The sequence below is a fragment of the Canis aureus genome, chromosome 3 (genome assembly GCF_053574225.1).
Source record: "Canis aureus isolate CA01 chromosome 3, VMU_Caureus_v.1.0, whole genome shotgun sequence".
NCBI classification, from domain to species: Eukaryota; Metazoa; Chordata; class Mammalia; order Carnivora; family Canidae; genus Canis; species Canis aureus.
In genome coordinates, this window is record NC_135613.1 from 8,473,538 (window position 1) to 8,491,550 (window position 18,013).

At 40.4% G+C, this 18,013-nt stretch overlaps 1 protein-coding gene across 1 annotated transcript in view; it reads left to right on the plus strand.

Annotated features, from left to right (window-relative positions):
- UTP4 (UTP4 small subunit processome component) overlaps positions 1-18,013 on the plus strand; it is a 36,475-nt gene that overhangs the window by 419 nt on the left and 18,043 nt on the right. The window contains exons 2-6 of the mRNA XM_077888270.1: positions 870-1,030; positions 4,604-4,795; positions 6,011-6,095; positions 8,187-8,276; positions 11,598-11,809. Coding sequence (XP_077744396.1) covers positions 872-1,030; positions 4,604-4,795; positions 6,011-6,095; positions 8,187-8,276; positions 11,598-11,809 — 738 coding nt within the window. The 5' untranslated portion in view covers positions 870-871. The remainder of the gene's footprint in view (positions 1-869; positions 1,031-4,603; positions 4,796-6,010; positions 6,096-8,186; positions 8,277-11,597; positions 11,810-18,013) is intronic.

Consider the following 18,013-nt stretch of genomic DNA (forward strand, 5'->3'; position numbering starts at 1 on the left):
TGGCGTGGGGAGGCGACGGTGACAGGCGCCCGGCTGAGTCCCGTCGCTTCCTTCCCTTGAGGAGCGCTTGGTTCTGCCTGCCCGGTCAGCCTCCCTGGCGCTACCTCAGAGGGTCTGTAATTTGCGAACTTAGCGTGCTGTGAAGTTAGGGAGAGGTGTTCGCGAAAATGCAGACTCCTAGTCTCCCCCTCCCCCCCTTCTCTCCACAACCGAGAGACTGGAATTCTGGAGCTGTGGAGTAGGACCCAGAATCCTGCGTTTTTCAAAGCCTTTTATCCAGATGATTTTAATGGCAGGAGTTCTGCGCACCTGACTCTGAGAGGCTGATTTAGGTTGCCAGTATTTCTTGCTTCTTGAGTGTTGGGAGGGGGGGTTAGCCTCCTCTTCACAACTCCCGCCCCCCACCCCCGCCAGAAACCTCGCACAGAAAATAGAAAGGGGTACCTTAGTTTCTGCCTCGAATGCAGCTGGTTTGCACGATGTGCCTCCTTCCCTTCGGTGCACACACCGGATTACAGAATGAGGTTACGTTCACTCTTACCTCTCTTTCCCAGAGTACTTTCTTCAGGTAATTGGCAGGATTGTTAGGAGTCCGGGGCATGCTCTTCATGTATGTTGATGTTCTCATTTTTAGCTGAAGCATCCCGAGCTTCTGGAGATGGTTTCATAGCTCCTTGCTTGGGGTGTGAAAGCATCATTAACTAGATATTTAGAAGGGAACCTCCGTGAGACACAGTTGGACTCTTCCATCCAGGACAGTGATGATAGGTAGTACACGTGACATACTGCTGTTGACAAGAAGAAACAATACATGTGACATACTGTTGTTAACGTTTAACAATAATGGCTCTTTTTCCCCCCCCTCCCAGGAATGGGTGAATTTAAGGTCCATCGAGTACGTTTCTTTAATTATGTTCCATCAGGGATCCGCTGCGTGGCTTACAATAACCAGTCAAACAGATTGGCTGTTTCTCGAACAGATGGCACTGTGGAAATTTATAACTTGTCAGCAAACTACTTTCAGGAGAAAGTAAGTCATTTGGAAGCCTGATTTGGTGTTGCTGAGTTAATTTTCTTAAGTTCAATTCTGCATCTTGTATTCCAAGAGATCAAAAGAAAAGTGACTCTGGAGTTGTTTAGAACTATTTAACTTGTATAGCAAATACGCAGTTTCTTGTCTGGGCTCAGAGTTTTGTTTTGTTTTGTCTTAAGATTTTATTTATTCATGACAAACACACAGAGGCAGAGACACAGGCAGAGGGAGAAGCAGGCTCCCTGCAGGGAGCCCTGTGTGGGACTCCATCCCGGGGCCCCAGGATCACACCCTGGGTGGAAGGCAGGCGCTAACCTGAGCCACTCGGGGGTCCCTGGGCTCAAAGTTTTGATCTGTGTAGTGTCATAAAGATACTAACTACGAGTTGTGGTGGCTCACTGCCATTTGACAACTGAAGGTTGCTGGATCTTTTGGTCACAACAAAAAGGGAAACTGTCAAGATCATTACTTTATATCAGTTTTTGCACCACTGCAACTTTGTAAGGTGGCGTTTCCTGCTGGGATTGTCCATACCCATTTCATTGTCAGCTTAGAAAAAAACCAAAACATCTTAATAGCAAACTTTCTGGTAGAATGCCTGAGTGGCTCAGTGGTTAAGCCTCTGCCTTTAGCTCAGGTCAAGATCCTGGAGTCCTGGGATCAGGGTCCCGTGTTAGGGTCCCCCGCAGGGGAACATGCTTCTCCCTCTGCCTATGTCTCTTATGAATAAATAAATGAAATCTTAAAAAAAAAAATCCAACTTTCTGGTGACATGATGGTAGGAAGATGGATTTCTAAGTTCATCTATCTGAGAGAATGTAGACTTAAATGCCTGTATTTGAAAGTAAAAAAGGAAAATACTATTTGGGTGTATACAGAGGGCAATTGCAGCAGCATATTTTTCAAAGGCACTGATTACTGATTCAAGGTGCAACAAAATAATTCACACTTATTGTGTTATGGGTCCTAGACACTGAATGGATGCCTGTGGATGGATAGATGGTTAAATGAATGAATTCAGTGTTTAGCAGCCTAGAATTTGAAATTTAGGCACCTTGCGATTATTTCTAAACGAGTGGCAAGTATAAGGCATTATAACAAGTGTCAGAAGCCCAGCCTTGAAGGAGCTCAACGTCCAGTGGGGGAAATATGACTATACAATTTCCAAACAGGTAAATTTTATGATAAAGCTAAGCACAGACATAGAATCTTAGTAAAGAGTTGCCTTACTCTGATGATGTGGGTTTAGGAATTGGGGAAAGGGATGACTTAGTTGACCCCTGAAGAACTAAAAGAGTTAAAAAAAATTGCTCATTACCACAAATATGTCACATTTTGTACTATGAAAAATGTGCTGTGGCACATGTTTATTACATTCTGTGATATTTCTTGTTTTTTATGACAGTTGTAATTATATAATAATTTGTATATTTGTTTAATGTTTTTCTTCCCTACTGAACTTCAAATTTTAGGAAGGGGCCATGTCAGTGATGATGTTTTTTGTTGTTTTGTTGTTGTTGTTTTTAGTATTTTATTTATTCATGAGAGACAAAGAGAAAGAGAGAGAGAGGCAGAGACACAGGCAGAGGGAGAAGCAGGCCCCATGCAGGGAGCCCGATGTGGGATTCGATCCTGGGTCTCCAGGATCATGCCCTGAGCTGAAGGCGGCGCCAAACCGCTGAGCTACTGGGGCTGCCCGTCAGTGATGTTGATAACTGTGTTCCCAGCATTTAGCAAGAGCCTACTACATAGCCTCTCCTGAGTTAAGATAGGATTCATGAATATTTCAGCCATTCTTTTACTGAGTATCCCTTATTTTCTGTTCTCGTTTCTCCTTTTCTCTTTTTCATTTTTTAAAGATTGGATTATTTATCTGTTCATGAGAGACACAGAGACAAAGACACAGGCAGTGGGAGTAGACAAAGACATAGGCAGTAGGAGAAATAGGCTCCCTGTGAAGAGCCTGATTTGGGACTGTCTCCGGGATCAGGACCTGAGCCAAAGGCAGACACTCAACCACTGAGTCACCCAGGCATCCCTTATCTCTTCTTTTATCAACAATAATTGGTTCAGTCTAGTCTTTTTTTCCTCCATAGTCCCTCCCCTAATATTGTTAATCATTGTCAGAGCAAGAAAAAATTTTGTCCGTTAGAGTGAAAAGAGTAGGGACTAAGAATAAGAATTAAAATATTCTCTTCACATTTGCCTTTGGCACTTTGAGCAAGCTGCTTAACCCACAAGTACTTATGTCATTTCAAGTTCAGAGAGGAAAAATTGTAGCTACTCAGTCCCTTTCATGCTGAGAAGGTTTAAGAATAAAATGCATTGATATATATGAAAACTTTTTAAGTGTTAAGAAAACACTTAGAAATCTGAGACTTAAAAAAAAAAAATGAAAGAAATCTGAGACTTGGGTGCCTGGGTGGCTCAGTTGATTGAATGTCTGCCTTCTGCTTGGGTCATGATCCTGGGCTCCTAGGATGGAGTCCCACATCAGGCTCCCCACTCAGCAAGGAGTCTGCTTTTCCCTCTCCCTCTGCCCCTCCCCCCCGCTTGTGTATAATCTCTCATGTTCTCTTTCTCTCTCAAAGAAAATCTTTAAAAAAAAATCCGAGACTTGAATGAAACACTGAACTACATCGTTTATTTTATTTGTAAAAGTTTTTATATATTTATTTATTTTGATTTATAATCTCTACACTGTGGGGCTCAGACTTACAGCTCAGAGATCAAGAGTCACATGGTCTTCTGAATGAGCCAGCCAAGTGCCTCCATTTCTTTTATTTAGAAAAAAAAAAAACCTTTTTAAAAAAAGATTTATTTATTTATTTATTTATTTATTTATTTATTTATTTATTTATTTATGGGGGGGGGGAGAAGCAGGCTCCATGCAGGGAGCCTGATGTGGGATGTGATCCCAGGACTCCCAAGGATCACGCCCTAGGCTGAAGGCAGGCACTAAACTGCTGAGCCACCCAGGGATTCCCCTCCAAAATAAACTTTTTATAGGTAAAATTGACACTATAAACAGCATGTACTTAAAGTATATACATTGATAACTTTGACATGCATAAACCTTTGAAACTATCACCCAATTAAGATAGATTTATTTATTTTTAAGTTTTTAATTTTATTTCTTCGTGAGAGACACAGAGAAAGAGGCAGAGACATAAGTAGAGGGAGAAGCAGGCTCCCTGCGAGGAGCCTGATGCGGGACTCAATCCCAGGACCCCGGAACTCCGATCTGAGCCAAAGGCAGACGCTCACCCACTGAGCCACCCAGGTGCCCTTATTTACTGTTTTTTTTTTTATTTGGATATATCAAATACAATTAGGTATAGACTTTCTAGTGAAAAGGTTTTGCTGAACAAGTCCTAGGGAAAAAACAACTGTATAGATAACTAAAATTTTAATCTAGAAAATGAAAATATTAATAAACATCTGGTAAAATAAAATCCTACACAGTTATTTCTAGGGAAGTGTTTTAATTTTTACCATGTTTTCTGTGACCACACAGTGCTGCTAGCTGGTAAATTCATGGTGGGTTGACGAGTTATGGTATTTCTGTAGTTTTTTCCAGGTCATGAATCTCGGGCTACGGAAGCTCTGTGTTGGGCAAAAGGACAGCGACTCTTTAGTGCTGGACTCAATGGAGAGATTATCGAGTATGATCTGCAGGCATTAAACATCAAGTACACCATGGACGCCTTTGGAGGACCCATTTGGAGCATGGCTGTCAGTCCTCACGGCTCTCAGCTTTTGGTTAGTAAGCAACTATTGGTAATTTGAAGACTTTATTTTTAAGTAATCTCCATACCCAACGTGGAGCTCAAACTCATGAGCCCGAGATCAAGAGTCACACACTACCAACTGAGCCAGCCAGGCACCCCAACTGCTAATAATTTAAAACAAGATTTCTCTTGTGCTCACTCACTTCTTCTGTGTTCACAGGAGGGTAAAGTTAAATTTTATTATGACATGTAGCAACTCCGATCTGAGGTTAATTCCAGCAACCCCAATAAAAGATTGGAGTTGATATTGGGGATTAAAAATCACTTGTCCTGGGATCACTTGTCCCACATCAGGCTCCCTGCATGGAGCCTGCGTCTTTCTCTGCCTGTGTCCCTCTCTCTGCCTGTGTCTCTGCCTCTTTCTCGCTGTGTCTCTCATGAATAAAGAAATAAAATCTTTAAAAAATAAATAAAAATAGAAATAAAAATAAAAACCACTTGTACTTTTGCATCCTTTCTGCTGCTACTTTGAACCTTTTATTCATTTATGAAATGAGAGGGTTAGTTTGGTTCAGTATTTCTCAAACTGTACTTTGGAATTGGAAGATGTAGAGACTTTTTTGTTGTATTGTGCTTTATGTTTTATGGTAAATATCATTTCAGAATATGGCATGTTAACGTGAAATCCTCCTGAAGATTCACAACACACTAATGTTCGTTAAAAGTTCTAGGAGGTTCTTCCACAAGTTAACTTATGCAACTATGCTCTACTACAGTGTTTCTCAAAAATTCTGTGCGGACTAAGAAGACAACCTACCCCCCAGGCCACCCTCCACACACACACACACACTGTTATCCTTAAAATGGATATTTCCAGATACTGCATTTTTTTGGAAAAGTCTATGATTCTTGTTTGATTTGCACTAATTTATACAGTATCTTGTATAGTTAATGGGTATTTTATTTAGGCCATGGGTCTCTAGCAGATAGGTGCTGTAAAATCCTACTTCTATTCCATGTCCTGTACAGGAATTGGGCCACTAATTAGCCTGTTTTCTGACTAGGACATGAAGCCTGCCAAAAATATACTGTCAATTCCTTGATACCAGTAAGCTTTTTCTTCTCTCACATACTGTTTTTCTCTCACAGCAAGTGACAGCTTTACAAAAGAAATATTTGTATTTGTAAAAGCATATATTTAGTTCTACAAAATGCTTGTCTTCTCTATTTACTTTTTCTCTAATAGGTCGGCTGTGAAGATGGATCTGTGAAGCTATTTCAAATCACTCCAGACAAAATTCAGTTTGAAAGAAATTTTGATCGACAGAAAAGTAAGGATCATTTTTTGGTGGGGCCATGAGTAACCTTAACTACAAGTAATTTTGTGTGCCACTGGGGTTAGGTTGTTTTCCCATGGTTCCAGGTAATGTTTTATCTGCATGCCAATTTTTTTTTTAAGATTTTATTTATTCATGAGAGACACACAGAGAGAGAGGCAGAGACACAGGCAGAGGGAGAAGCAGGCTCCAGCCCGACGCGGGATCCCTGGTCTCCAGGATCACGCCCCGGGCTGAAGGCGGTGCTAAAACACTGAGCCACCCTGGCTGCCCTTTGCATGCCAATTTTATCTGAGTGTAGGGTATGTGCTTGAAGCCATCCTTCACTCAGGCTTTGTCTATCCTGTAGCATATAGTTGTGATTGCTTTCGAATTAGAAAAACTAGAAATATGCAGGAAAGCAAGTGTTTCTGTATAAGTCACTTTGTTATATTCTTTTTGAAGTTTTAACACGGTGCGTAAAGTCTTAAAACTAGAATTTTAAAACAATTTCCCATGTTCCACTTGGACCAGTTGACACTGATATCTAGAGCAGGGGTTAGCAGACCTTTTCTGTAAAGATAGCAGGTAGGAAATATTGTAATTTTTGCAGGCCATGCTTTCTGTCAACTCTCTTGTCCAATAAAAGTAAGTAGCCATAGATAATAAACAAATGGGTATGACTGTGCTTTGGTAAAATTTTATTTATAAAAAAAAAAATTGGTGGGCCTGATTTGGCCCTTTGGGCCATAGCTTGCTGACCCTTCTAGAAAACAGTACCTGTCCCATGTATTCTGTGTCCATTAGTAATATTAATTATCTGCTAGTCAGATTCCTTTTGTTTTGAATATCTTTTGTATATTCTTTTATTTATTTTCTCAGTAATTCATTCATTCATTCATTCATTTGTAAAGATTTTATTTTTATGTAATCTCCACCACCTATCACAGGGCTTACACCTACAGCCCCAAGATCAGGAGTCTCATATTCCACCAACTGAGCCACCTAGGCTTAGTGTTTTATTTATTTGTTTATGAGAGCTCAAGTAGAGCGAAAGGAAGAAGGAGAGAGAATCTCAAGTGGACTCCCCACCAAGCATGGAGCCTGACATGGGACTGGATCTCATGACCCCCAGATTATTACCTGAGCCAAAATCAAAAGTCTGACACTCAACAAACAGACCCACCCACATGCCCCTTGGGTGTTCCTTTTTAATTACAAAAATGATAAAATGCTTAGTCAAAACTTGTGTGTTTAGCCAAATGTGAAAGAGAAGATTATCTCATTCCGCTCTGTGGACAACATTTTAGAAGTAATCTTCTAGACTTTTTGCATATTCATATAGACAAATACACAGGAGTGCTTGTGCTTATTTTCTCACTTGGTATATTACAACTAATCTTCCATGTCAATCATGGCTGTTTGCATGGCATTCCATTTTATGGTGTTCTGTAATTTATTTAACCAAACTCCTCCTATTGATGGATATTTATTTATTTATGATTTTATTTATTTATTTATTCGTTCATTCATGAGAGACAGAGAGAGAGAGGCAGACACAGGCAGAAGCAGAGGGAGAAGCAAGCTCCATGCAGGGAGCCTGATGTGGGACTCGATCCTGGGGTCTCCAGGATCACGCCTGGGCTGAACGCAGACACTTAACTGCTGAGCCACCCAGGTGTCCCTGTTGATATTTAAAAAAAATTTTTTTACTACTATAATCAGGGTAGCAATGAATATTCTAGTATATATATTTTTGAATACTCCTACATGTATTTCTCCTTGATTAATTCCCAGTGGAATTGCTGAGCCAAATATGCACATTTAAATTTTGTTAGGTTACTAACATCACCCTCAAAACGCTGTATTTTTCTTTATACTCTTACTATTTCTACGTTATTAAAATAATATTAAATACTTGATTATGGATTCCAGGACAGAGGAGTTCCTCATCTGTTATAAAACAGTTCTTCACCAGAGTGTAGTAGATGATAGTTAAGATTGCAAAACACTAGACCTGTAGATAATTATCAAAGGAGAACTCAGTTACCCTTTACTGTATAATTATGTGTATCTCCCTTTCTTTTTTGTTGTACAACTCCCAAGGTCGCATCCTGAGTCTCAGCTGGCATCCCTCTGGCACCCACATTGCAGCTGGCTCCATAGACTACATTAGTGTGTTTGATGTCAAATCAGGTGACTGTTTTCTAAGTTCATTTGGGATGTGTGTCTTGTTTGTCAGATTCACAATGGTGGTTTCCAAAAGCTTGAGCCTTTGTTCTTTCAATGAGTTTAGGGCCTAATCTCTCAGTAACCTTCTGAGATGCTTGCCACAAATTTCACTCCTTTATTGGATTGCTTCTGCTGCTTTTGGGGGAATCCTGGGTCTTCAGTGAGATGCATATGTTTTATCTAGTAAGAATTCATATGAAAGTTCACCCTTAAATAAAATTTAAAAAAAGAAAAAAAGTTCACCCTCGAGCAATATAATATTTACAACAAATGACCAGTTAGAATAACTATTTAATATATACCGGACCTTGGTAAAAGTAGATGTCTCTCTTTGAGAAGCATAAGGTCTTGGTAGCATAATTGGTGAGGTATGAGATCAGAAAGGTAGAGAACCATCTCCTTTTCTCTATTCTTGGCCTACAGAATTGGCTTATGGAATCCTTCAGTGATGAGACTGACTTCGACTTGTTAGGTGGGCCCCTCTATACTCCCATCTAAGATGAGAAGTAAAACAGGTCAGGTTTGTCTCGTTTTTCTTTTCTTTTTTTTAAGATTTTGTTTATTTATTCATGAGAGACACAGAGAAAGAGACATAGGCAGAGGGAGAAGCAGGCTCCCAATGGGGAGCCTGATGTAGGACTCGATCCCAGGACCGTGAGATCACAGCCTGAACCAAAGGCAGATGCTCAACCACTGAGCCACCCAGGTGCCCTTTGTCTAGTTTTTCCTTTCCTCCATGCTTAAATTTTTTCTTATCTGTTACACATGCATAGTCAAAGAACTCCTTGAGGCTTGTTACAAAGAAGCAGATTGCCCCTCTCTCCCTTCTCACTCCTCAGAGGCAGCCATCTGTAACTCTTAGCTAATTCTTTTGATGTTTACCTCCACCTATGTACATGTATACATACACATATGTGTTATGTTTTGTCTCACTGATATATCCTCAAATTCTTCCAGTTGTATAAATTAGGTTCAGATTTGATTTTCTTTCTACCACCTTTATCTTCTTGAAAGATTCTCCCCCCAGAGCCTTCTGACCTCCAATCTAGTATACCAATTTTTGGGCCTGTTGTACCTCTCTGTAGATTTTGAACCTTGATTTCTCAGTCATTCCATGGATCTCCTTTACTCCTCTCTCAGGTGGAATCCCCAGTTACCATTCACTTCCTGATTTATCCTTTTGTTTGGTGGATCATTAGAAGGTTCATGAGCTAGCTCAGAAATTATTTTTCCTTAGAATTTTGAAGGGAATTGGCTCCATTGTCTTCCAGCTTTGAATATTACTATAGACTCTGATGCCATGCTGGGAGAAGATCTTTTGTATAGGTTTTTTTGGTCTGTTTTTCCAAGGAGCTTTTAGGATCTTTCCTTTATTCTTACTGTTCTGAAATGTAACAATTAGGTTTCTTGATGTGTGGATCCATTAACATCAGTCATATTAGATACTTGGTAGATTATTTTAATCAAAAACCATTTTTCAGTTTTGAGGGACATTTTTTTTTTCTTAAGATTTCTTTCTTTCTTTCTTTCTTTCTTTCTTTCTTTCTTTCTTTTTCTTTCTTTTTTCTTTTCTTTCTTTTCTTTTCTTTTCTTTTCCTTTTTCTTTTTTTTCTTTCTTCTGTAGAGAGCACAGTGGGGAGGGGCGAGGGAGAGGGAGAAAGAGTCAGTTCCAAGCAGACTCCTGATGCAGGGCTCAATCCCAAGACCTGAGCCAAAACCAAGAGTCAAAGATGTTTAACTGACTACATCATCCAAGTGTTCTCAGTTATGGGGAAAATTCTTATAATTATTTGGTTAACAAACAAAAAAATTATTTTGTAAATAAGTTTCTCTTCATTTTCTTTCTGAAATTTTACTATTTTGTTGTTGGCTCTTTAATTTTTTTTTATCTCTTTCCCCCTCTCTTTATTTTTCATCTCTTTGACTTTTTCTGCTTCCTGGAAGTTTATTTTTATTTATTTATTTAGATTTTATTTTAAGTATTTGGTACCCCCAAGTGTGGGACTCGAGCTCACAGACCCAAGATCAAGAATCACATGCTCCACCAACTGAGACAGCTAGGTACCCCTTGTCTTTATCTTTAAATCCTGTTACTGAGTTTTTCATTTCTGCCATTTCCAAAGGTTTTTTTGTTTGTTTCCTGAGTGTTCTTTTTTATAGCATTTTTTTGTTTTATTATATACTGACTTCTCTTTCTAAGGTTATTCGAGATAGTATTTGTCAAATATTCTTCACCCTTGCTCTGTTTTTTTCCTGGTATATTTTTCTGATAGTTTCTCTGGCTTCTGCCTTTCACATTCAGGCTTTGCCTTTTACATTCAGGCTTTGCTCACAAAAGCTCAGGCTTTTGTCTGGTAATTCCTTTCCTGACCACATGTGTGGAGCTTATTGCTCATGAGCTTCACTGAAGAATGATCTGGCTGGAGTCTTAGTTTGGGGAACCTCCAAAGACATTGGCTTTTTATATCTTTTTTCTTAGGCTGGTCATATTTCCCAGAAATGTTTTTTATTTTCTTGCCTGTGATAGTCTGGTTATTGGTATTCTGGGAAGAAAATGGGTGTTCTCAACATTCAGTTAATAAATTTTCGCTTTATCTCTTTTCCATAGAGTAATCCCACCCTTAGTTGTGCCTGATATTAGAGAATGACTCTCCATTCTTGTTTGAAGTGAAGTTTAGGGAGTTGCCTCGCTTTTTAGTTAGGGAATAGTTATCTGGAGGATCTATAAGTTTCTAAAACTTTGAACCAATTTCTCTTTTTAGTTCCATTTTCACTTCTGTTTCCAGAGTTTTTGGGGTCACCACAGTTGCTGAATCTTCTGAGGATTTCATGGTATAAATCAAGTGGCTTCCTGTCTCCCCCCCCCCGCCCCCCCATTGACTTGGGTCTTAATTTCAGGGCTCTGCTCTGTCAGTTACTACTTTATGTTTGCTTTTTAATTCCCAAAATTTTGTCATTTGTTGTCCTCTCTCCATTTCTTGGTATTTTAGAAAAGAGCCAAGTGTCATGAACATTGCTTTTAGGCGGTTTTAAGTAAAGTCTCAAATGCCTCCTTTCCATTTCACCTCCTCTCCTCCACCCCCCCCCCCCCAAATTTCTGTCTCTAACCGTCCTTCCCCTTTCCCTCCCAAAGTCTACAGGTAACCATTTTTGTGTTTTGAGACTGAGTCCACCATAACTAATATTTACTGGCTGTTTGTGATCTGTGCTCAGGCAGCTAACAGGTGCGTTTTGAAGACAAAAGAAGTAAGTACCATTCAAATTTGGGCTTTTCTTATTTTTCAGGGAGCACTGTTCAGAAAATGCTGGTGGATAGGCAATATATGGGTGTGTCTAAGCGGAAGTGTATCATATGGGGAGTGGCCTTCTTGTCTGATGGCACTGTCATAAGTGTGGACTCTGCTGGGAAGGTGCAGTTCTGGGACTCAGCTACTGGGACACTTGTGAAGAACCACCTCATCGCAAATGCTGATGTGCAGTCCATTGCTGTATCTGAAGTGAGTATGGTCTCTATTTTGAGCAGTCTTATACAACCTGGGGGATGAATACAGAAGGCCGGGTCAATGATGGGGCATAAAAAATGTTCCTTCATACTCAGTATTTTATGGAGGAAGATGAGTTTAGGAAAGTGCATTTGAAACACACATAGTTTCTTTGAACCCTCTTACTCTCCTAACAACTAGTTAGAGAATATAGAGATTTTCTTCAGACACTCACCACCGCCAGTTAATCTAGTCTGATTTAGATAGGCCACAAGTACACTAGAAGAATCTATTTTATTTTTAAGATTTTCTTTATTTAGTAAATGAGGGCAGCCTGGGTGGCTCAGTGGTTTAGCGCCGCCTTTGGCCCGGGGTGTGACCCTGGAGACCCGGGATTGAGTCCCAATCGGGCTCCCTGCATGGAGCCTACTTCTCCCTCTGTCTGTGTCTCTGCCTCTCTCTCTCTCTCTCTCTCTCTCTCTCTCTCTCTGTGTCTCTCATGAATAAATAAATAAAATCTTAAAAAAATATATTTTCTTTATTTATTCATGAGAAACAGAGAGGCAGGCTCCCCACAGGGAGCCCAATGCAGGACTCCATCCCTGAACCCAGGATCGTGCCCTGAGCCAAAGGCAGCCACCCAGGCGCCCCATTCTAAAAGAATCTTGGGAAGTGCTGTTTTCTTCTTTTTATAACTCTTCTGCTTCCTATGTTGGGAAATTAGGAAATAACTTTATAGTGATTTTAAAAATACTAAATTTCTTCTATTTGAGTACGATTTAAGCAGACTTGTGTTGAACAAGTGTGCCTCTTCCCTTTTGGTAAAATGATTTTTTATTTTTTTATTTTTTTTTTAAGATTTTTAAGATTACCAGGCATCCCTGGCAAAATGAATTCTTCATTAGAAACCTTTAGGTAGGGGCAGCCCGGGTGGCTTAGCAGTTTAGCACCTGCCTTCAGCCCAGGGCCTGATCCTGGAGCCCCAGGATCGAGTCCCATGTCGAGCTCCCTGCGTGGAGCCTGCTTCTCCCTCTGCCTGCGTCTCTGCCCCTCTCTCTCCTCTCTCTCTCTCTCTCTCTCTCTCTATTTCATAAATAAAATATATTAAATAAGAAAATTAGAAAAGAAACCTTTGGGTATTTTGGTACACCTGAGTAGCTCAGCAGATGACTTTGGTTCAGGTTTTGATCTTGGGGTCTTGGGATTGGCCCAAGTCAGGCTCCTCACTCAGCAGAGAGTCTGCTTCTTCCTCTCTCTCCCTCTGTCCCTCCCCAACTCATGCTCTGATAACTAAATAACATTTTTAAAAAAAGAGGGGGGCCACCTGGGTGGTTCAGCAATTGAATGTCTGCCTTTGGCTCAGGGCATTATTCTGGGGTCCAGGATTGAGACCCACATCAGGCTCCTTGTGGGGAGTCTGCTTCTCCCTCTGCCTAGGTCTCTGCCTCCCTCTCTCTCTTTCTCACTCTTTCTGTATCTCATAAATAGGTAAATACAATATTTTTTTTTTTTTTTTTTTTTTTTTTATGATAGTCACACAGAGAGAGAGAGAGAGGCAGAGACCTAGGCAGAGGGAGAAGCAGGCTCCATGCACCGGGACCCCGATATGGGATTCGATCCCGGGTCTCCAGGATTGCGCCCTGGGCCAAAGGCAGGCGCTAAACCGCTGCGCCACCCAGGGATCCCTACAATCTTTTTTTTTTTTTTTTTTTTACAATCTTTTTTTTAAAAAAAAGAATCCTTTGGGTATTTTAGCATTGGAGCATAGGAAGTGACTTTGAGATTTGCTGACTAGATCCTTTATTCTTTGTGTTTCTTAGTTTGAGACTTGTTTGCTATCTTAAGTGTGGACATGCAATTTCTAGTGTAGAGATCACTCATGCCTGATTTTCTTGCCTGTAAGTTTTCTGTTCCACTGAACAGGTTTCCTATGAGAACAATTTGATGGTTATTAAAGCCCTGTGAAACATTTAGATGTTATGTGTAACTGTAAGAAGAATAACTTGAAATGAGTGGGAGAAATTTCCTTTTCTTTTTTTTTTTTTAAAGATTTTATTTATTTATTCATGAGAGACACAGAGAGAGGCAGAGACACAGGCAGGGGGAGAAGCAGGCTCCATGCAGGGAGTCCGATATGAGACTTGATCCCAGGACTCTGGGATCACACCCTGAGCCAAAGCAGACGCTCAACTGCTGAACCACCCAGGCGTCCCCCGTCTTTTTTTTTTTTTTTTTTTAAGATGTTATTTAGTTACCAGAGCATGAGTTGGGGAGGGACAGAAGGGGAGAGAGAGAGGAAGAAGAAGCAGACTCTCTGCTGAGTGAGGAGCCCGACTTGGGCCAATCCCAAGACCCCAAGATCATAACCTGAACCAAAGTCAGACGCTTAACCAACTTAGCCACCTAGGCACCTCAAGAAATTTTCCTTTTAAAATAGAGTTTTGAGGGCAGCCCGCCCGGGTGGTTCAGTGGTTTAGCGCTGCCTTCAGCCCAGGGTGTGATCCTGGAGACCAGGGATCCAATCCCTCGTCAGGCTCAATGAATGGAGCCTGCTTCTCCCTCTGCCTTGTGTCTCTGCTTCTCTTTCTCTCTGTGTCTCTAATAAATAAATAAAATATTTAAAATAAAAGAGTTTTGAAAAGGTGAGGCAGGTTTTATATTACTTAAAATTTTTAATAGTATCTGTATTTATAGTTTTGTTTACATATATATTCATAATATCTGAAAAGATTAAAAACATTAATGGTAAGTTTTAGGAAAGTTGGAGTGGGCAGGCAGGAGGCAGGCTTAATTTGTACTGTGTACTATTCTATATTGTCTGATTTTCTACCATGTGCCCATAATTAATGCATTGCATTGAATCTTAGATACATATGATTGTGAGACATGCCGTAATTTTGTTATCATGGAAAAGAAGAAACCCTGCCAATTAAACTATGGCAGTGCTTTTTTTTATAATAGTTGTATAATACAAACTATTATAAATTGATACATTGTTTCAACTTTTTATTTATTCATGATAGTCACACAGAGAGAGACAGAGAGGCAGAGACACAGGCAGAGGGAGAAGCAGGCTCCATGCACCGGGAGCCCGACGTGGGATTCTATCCCGGGTCTCCAGGATCGCGCCCTGGGCCAAAGGCAGGCGCCAAACCGCTGCGCCACCCAGAGATCCCTGTTTCAACTTTTTAAAAGAAACTTATTTTTAGTAATTTTTTTTAAGATTTTATTTATTTATTCATGAGAGACGCACACAGAGAAAGGCAGAGACACAGGCAAAGGGAGAAGCAGCCTCCATGCGGGAAACCTGATGTGGGACTCGATCCCAGGTCTCCAGGATCACACCCCGGGCTGAAGGCAGATGCTTAACTGCTGAGCCACCCAGGCATCCCTATTTTTAGTAATTTAAAAAAAAAATATTTTATATATTCATGAAAGGCACAGAGAGAGAGGCAGAGACACAAGCAGAGGGAGAAGCAGGCTCCATGCAGGGAGCCCAACATGGGACTCAATCCCCAGGACCATGCCCCGGGCTGAAGGTGGTGCTAAATCGCTGAGTCACCCTGGCTGCCCTCACTCTGTCTTAAGTAAATAAATTTCGGGCAGCCCCAGTGGCCCAAAATTTACATTTTGCTTATTAGGGAGACTTTTACTTATTAGAGACTCTTAAACATTAATTTTTGTTCTGTCACTTTTGTGCATATGTAACAAGGAAAGTATTAGTGAAATAAGTGAGTAAGGTATTCCTAAAACATCTTCACATGCACGGATGGACTGTAACTTACCTTTTAACTTGGTCCTCGGAGTCCATATTTCCCACACTTGCCTCCCAGCCTCCATAGTATTAGTAGTAGTTGCTCCTCTGTAGTCTCAAGATTTTTTTCCAGGTTTTTGACAACCATTCTGCAAGTTGTATTTATTTGGGCTTTGTTGTTTCATTGTTTTTAAGTAGGCTCCACACCCAACGTGGGGCTTGAACTCAAAACCCTGAGATCAAGAGTTGCATCTACTGACTGAGCCAGCCAGGTACCCCCATTCTGCAACTTTGATGTTTGCTCTTTACCTGAAGATGTCATACATGTGCAGGTTGACAGCTAGAAGATATCTTGGTTTCAGAGATGTTTAAATGTGGGCAAATGTATGCCTGAGAGTCAGTGAATTGTGTACTTGTTATTTTTAAGGGGAAAAATGTATTTGTACAAATTGCAACCCTCAGAATGCTTATCACACACACTACACTAGGGCAGATTTGGGTTTGAATCTCAGCTGCAGCACTTAATAGCTACTACCTTCCTTGGGCAGGCTATTTCTTTCTAAACCTCAGTTTCTTCTGTGAAAACAGTGTACTAGTAATACTTCATAGAGTTTGGGGAGGATTAAATAGGTAGTGCATGAAAGGTGCTAAGTGCAGTATCTGGCACAGAGTGAGTGTGGTATTGGCATTATTTTCATATCTCTTGAAATTGATCCTAATTTGAAGGGTTTTCTCCACTACACTCTTTTGCCAGAAGAGCTGATTATTTTTAGCTATCTTTTTAATGGATTTTCATTGACTGAAGAGTGAATAGTGGCAAATACTCAGTCCTTTGATCGTTTTAGATGTCTTGCACCCTTATCAAGTAGGTGAGTACTGATACCTGCAGGGAGTCATAGGGAACATTTGCTTTCATTTAGAGGTCAGTCTTTAGATTGTTTTTCTGTGTGAAACAGTCACTCTGTGATTAAATTAGGACACTTTCCCCTCTCCCTTTCCAGGTCAGCTTTCCCCTTGCTTTGTTCCATCTGTGCCCTAAGAGAGCCCTTTTCTTTCATTTCTTCTATGATCTACCTCCAGGAAAGATGATATGGAGTAAGTTAGTGTTGCCTTCTGTATCCCTCTCTGTAGGTGGGATTTTGTGCAAACTGCCCCACCTTTTTTTTTTTTTTTTTTTTTTTTTTGGGTAGATGAACTGTTTAGTTGGAGATGGGGAACAGTCTGTGAGCTCCTAAGTTGCTCAGTATCTCCACTTTTGCTTGGGATAATGGTTTTCTTTTCTTTTTTTTTTTTTAATATTTTATTTATTTATTCATGAGAGACACACAGAGAGAAGCAGAGACATAGGCGGAGGGAGAAGCAGGCTTCATGCAGGGAGCCTGACGTGGGACTCGATCAGGGGTTTCCAGGATCACACTCTGAGCCACCTGGGCTGCCCAGGATAATGGTTTTCAAATAGTAATCTTACAGGAAGTGAGAGGCTGGTCTGGGCTACCTTATATGCTGACCTTCAGATAAGCTTTCCTTCCTTCTCACCATCATGTGCCTACAAGTTACCTCAAAGAGAACTGGCATAAGGTTGAGGTGGTATGGTGTGCCCAGAGCAAAGGCTTTTGAAGTTCCAGTTTCCTTACCTGTGTGAAGAGCTATTAAACGATTAGGGGGAAAAAAGATAAAAAATCATTCATACGAACATGAAGTGGGGGATCCCCTGGGTGGCTTACCGGTTGAGCGTCTGCCTTTGGCTCAAGGTGTGGTCCTGGAGTTCCGGGATCAAGTCCCACATTGGGCTCCCTGCATGGAGCCTGCTTCTTCCGCTGCCTATGTCTCTGCCTCTCTCTCTGTGTCTCTCATGATAAATAAATAAAATATTAAAAAAAAAAAAAACATGAAGTGGAAATGTCACAGATTTTCTGTAACTCATTAACTAATGAGGAAACCAGTAAGATATTATAAGCAGTTCAAAGGACAATTTAACAAACAGTCCCATAAGGTCATCAGGAATGCTGAAATGAATTTACTTAAAATTCTTGCAAGACTCAGTGTCCACAGGGCAATTAATAGCTACATTCCACCAGGCAAGATTATTTTGCATTACTCTCATTATTACAGTTTTTACAAAGTTGTAAAATAGCTCTGAGACAGTCTCAGGGCTCACTAGATAAGGATACCAGTACTTTTTATATACATTTCAAAGTCATTCACAGTTTCACCTTGATAGGTAGGTCAAGTGATACTTAATTTTGCAAGTTACTCCTTTTTTGTTTTGTTTTGGTTTGGTTTGGTTTTTTTTGCAAGTTACTCCTATATAGTTTTTAGAATAGTAAATGTGTAGTTGGTGGCAGTTCCATGTTTATACATGTTTAGACATTTCATTTCTCTTAACTGGCTGACCTAATCTTCATTCTGTTTGTTTACCTGCTGATCCAGGTTCCTGGCTTTTCTCACTATCTTATCAAACATCC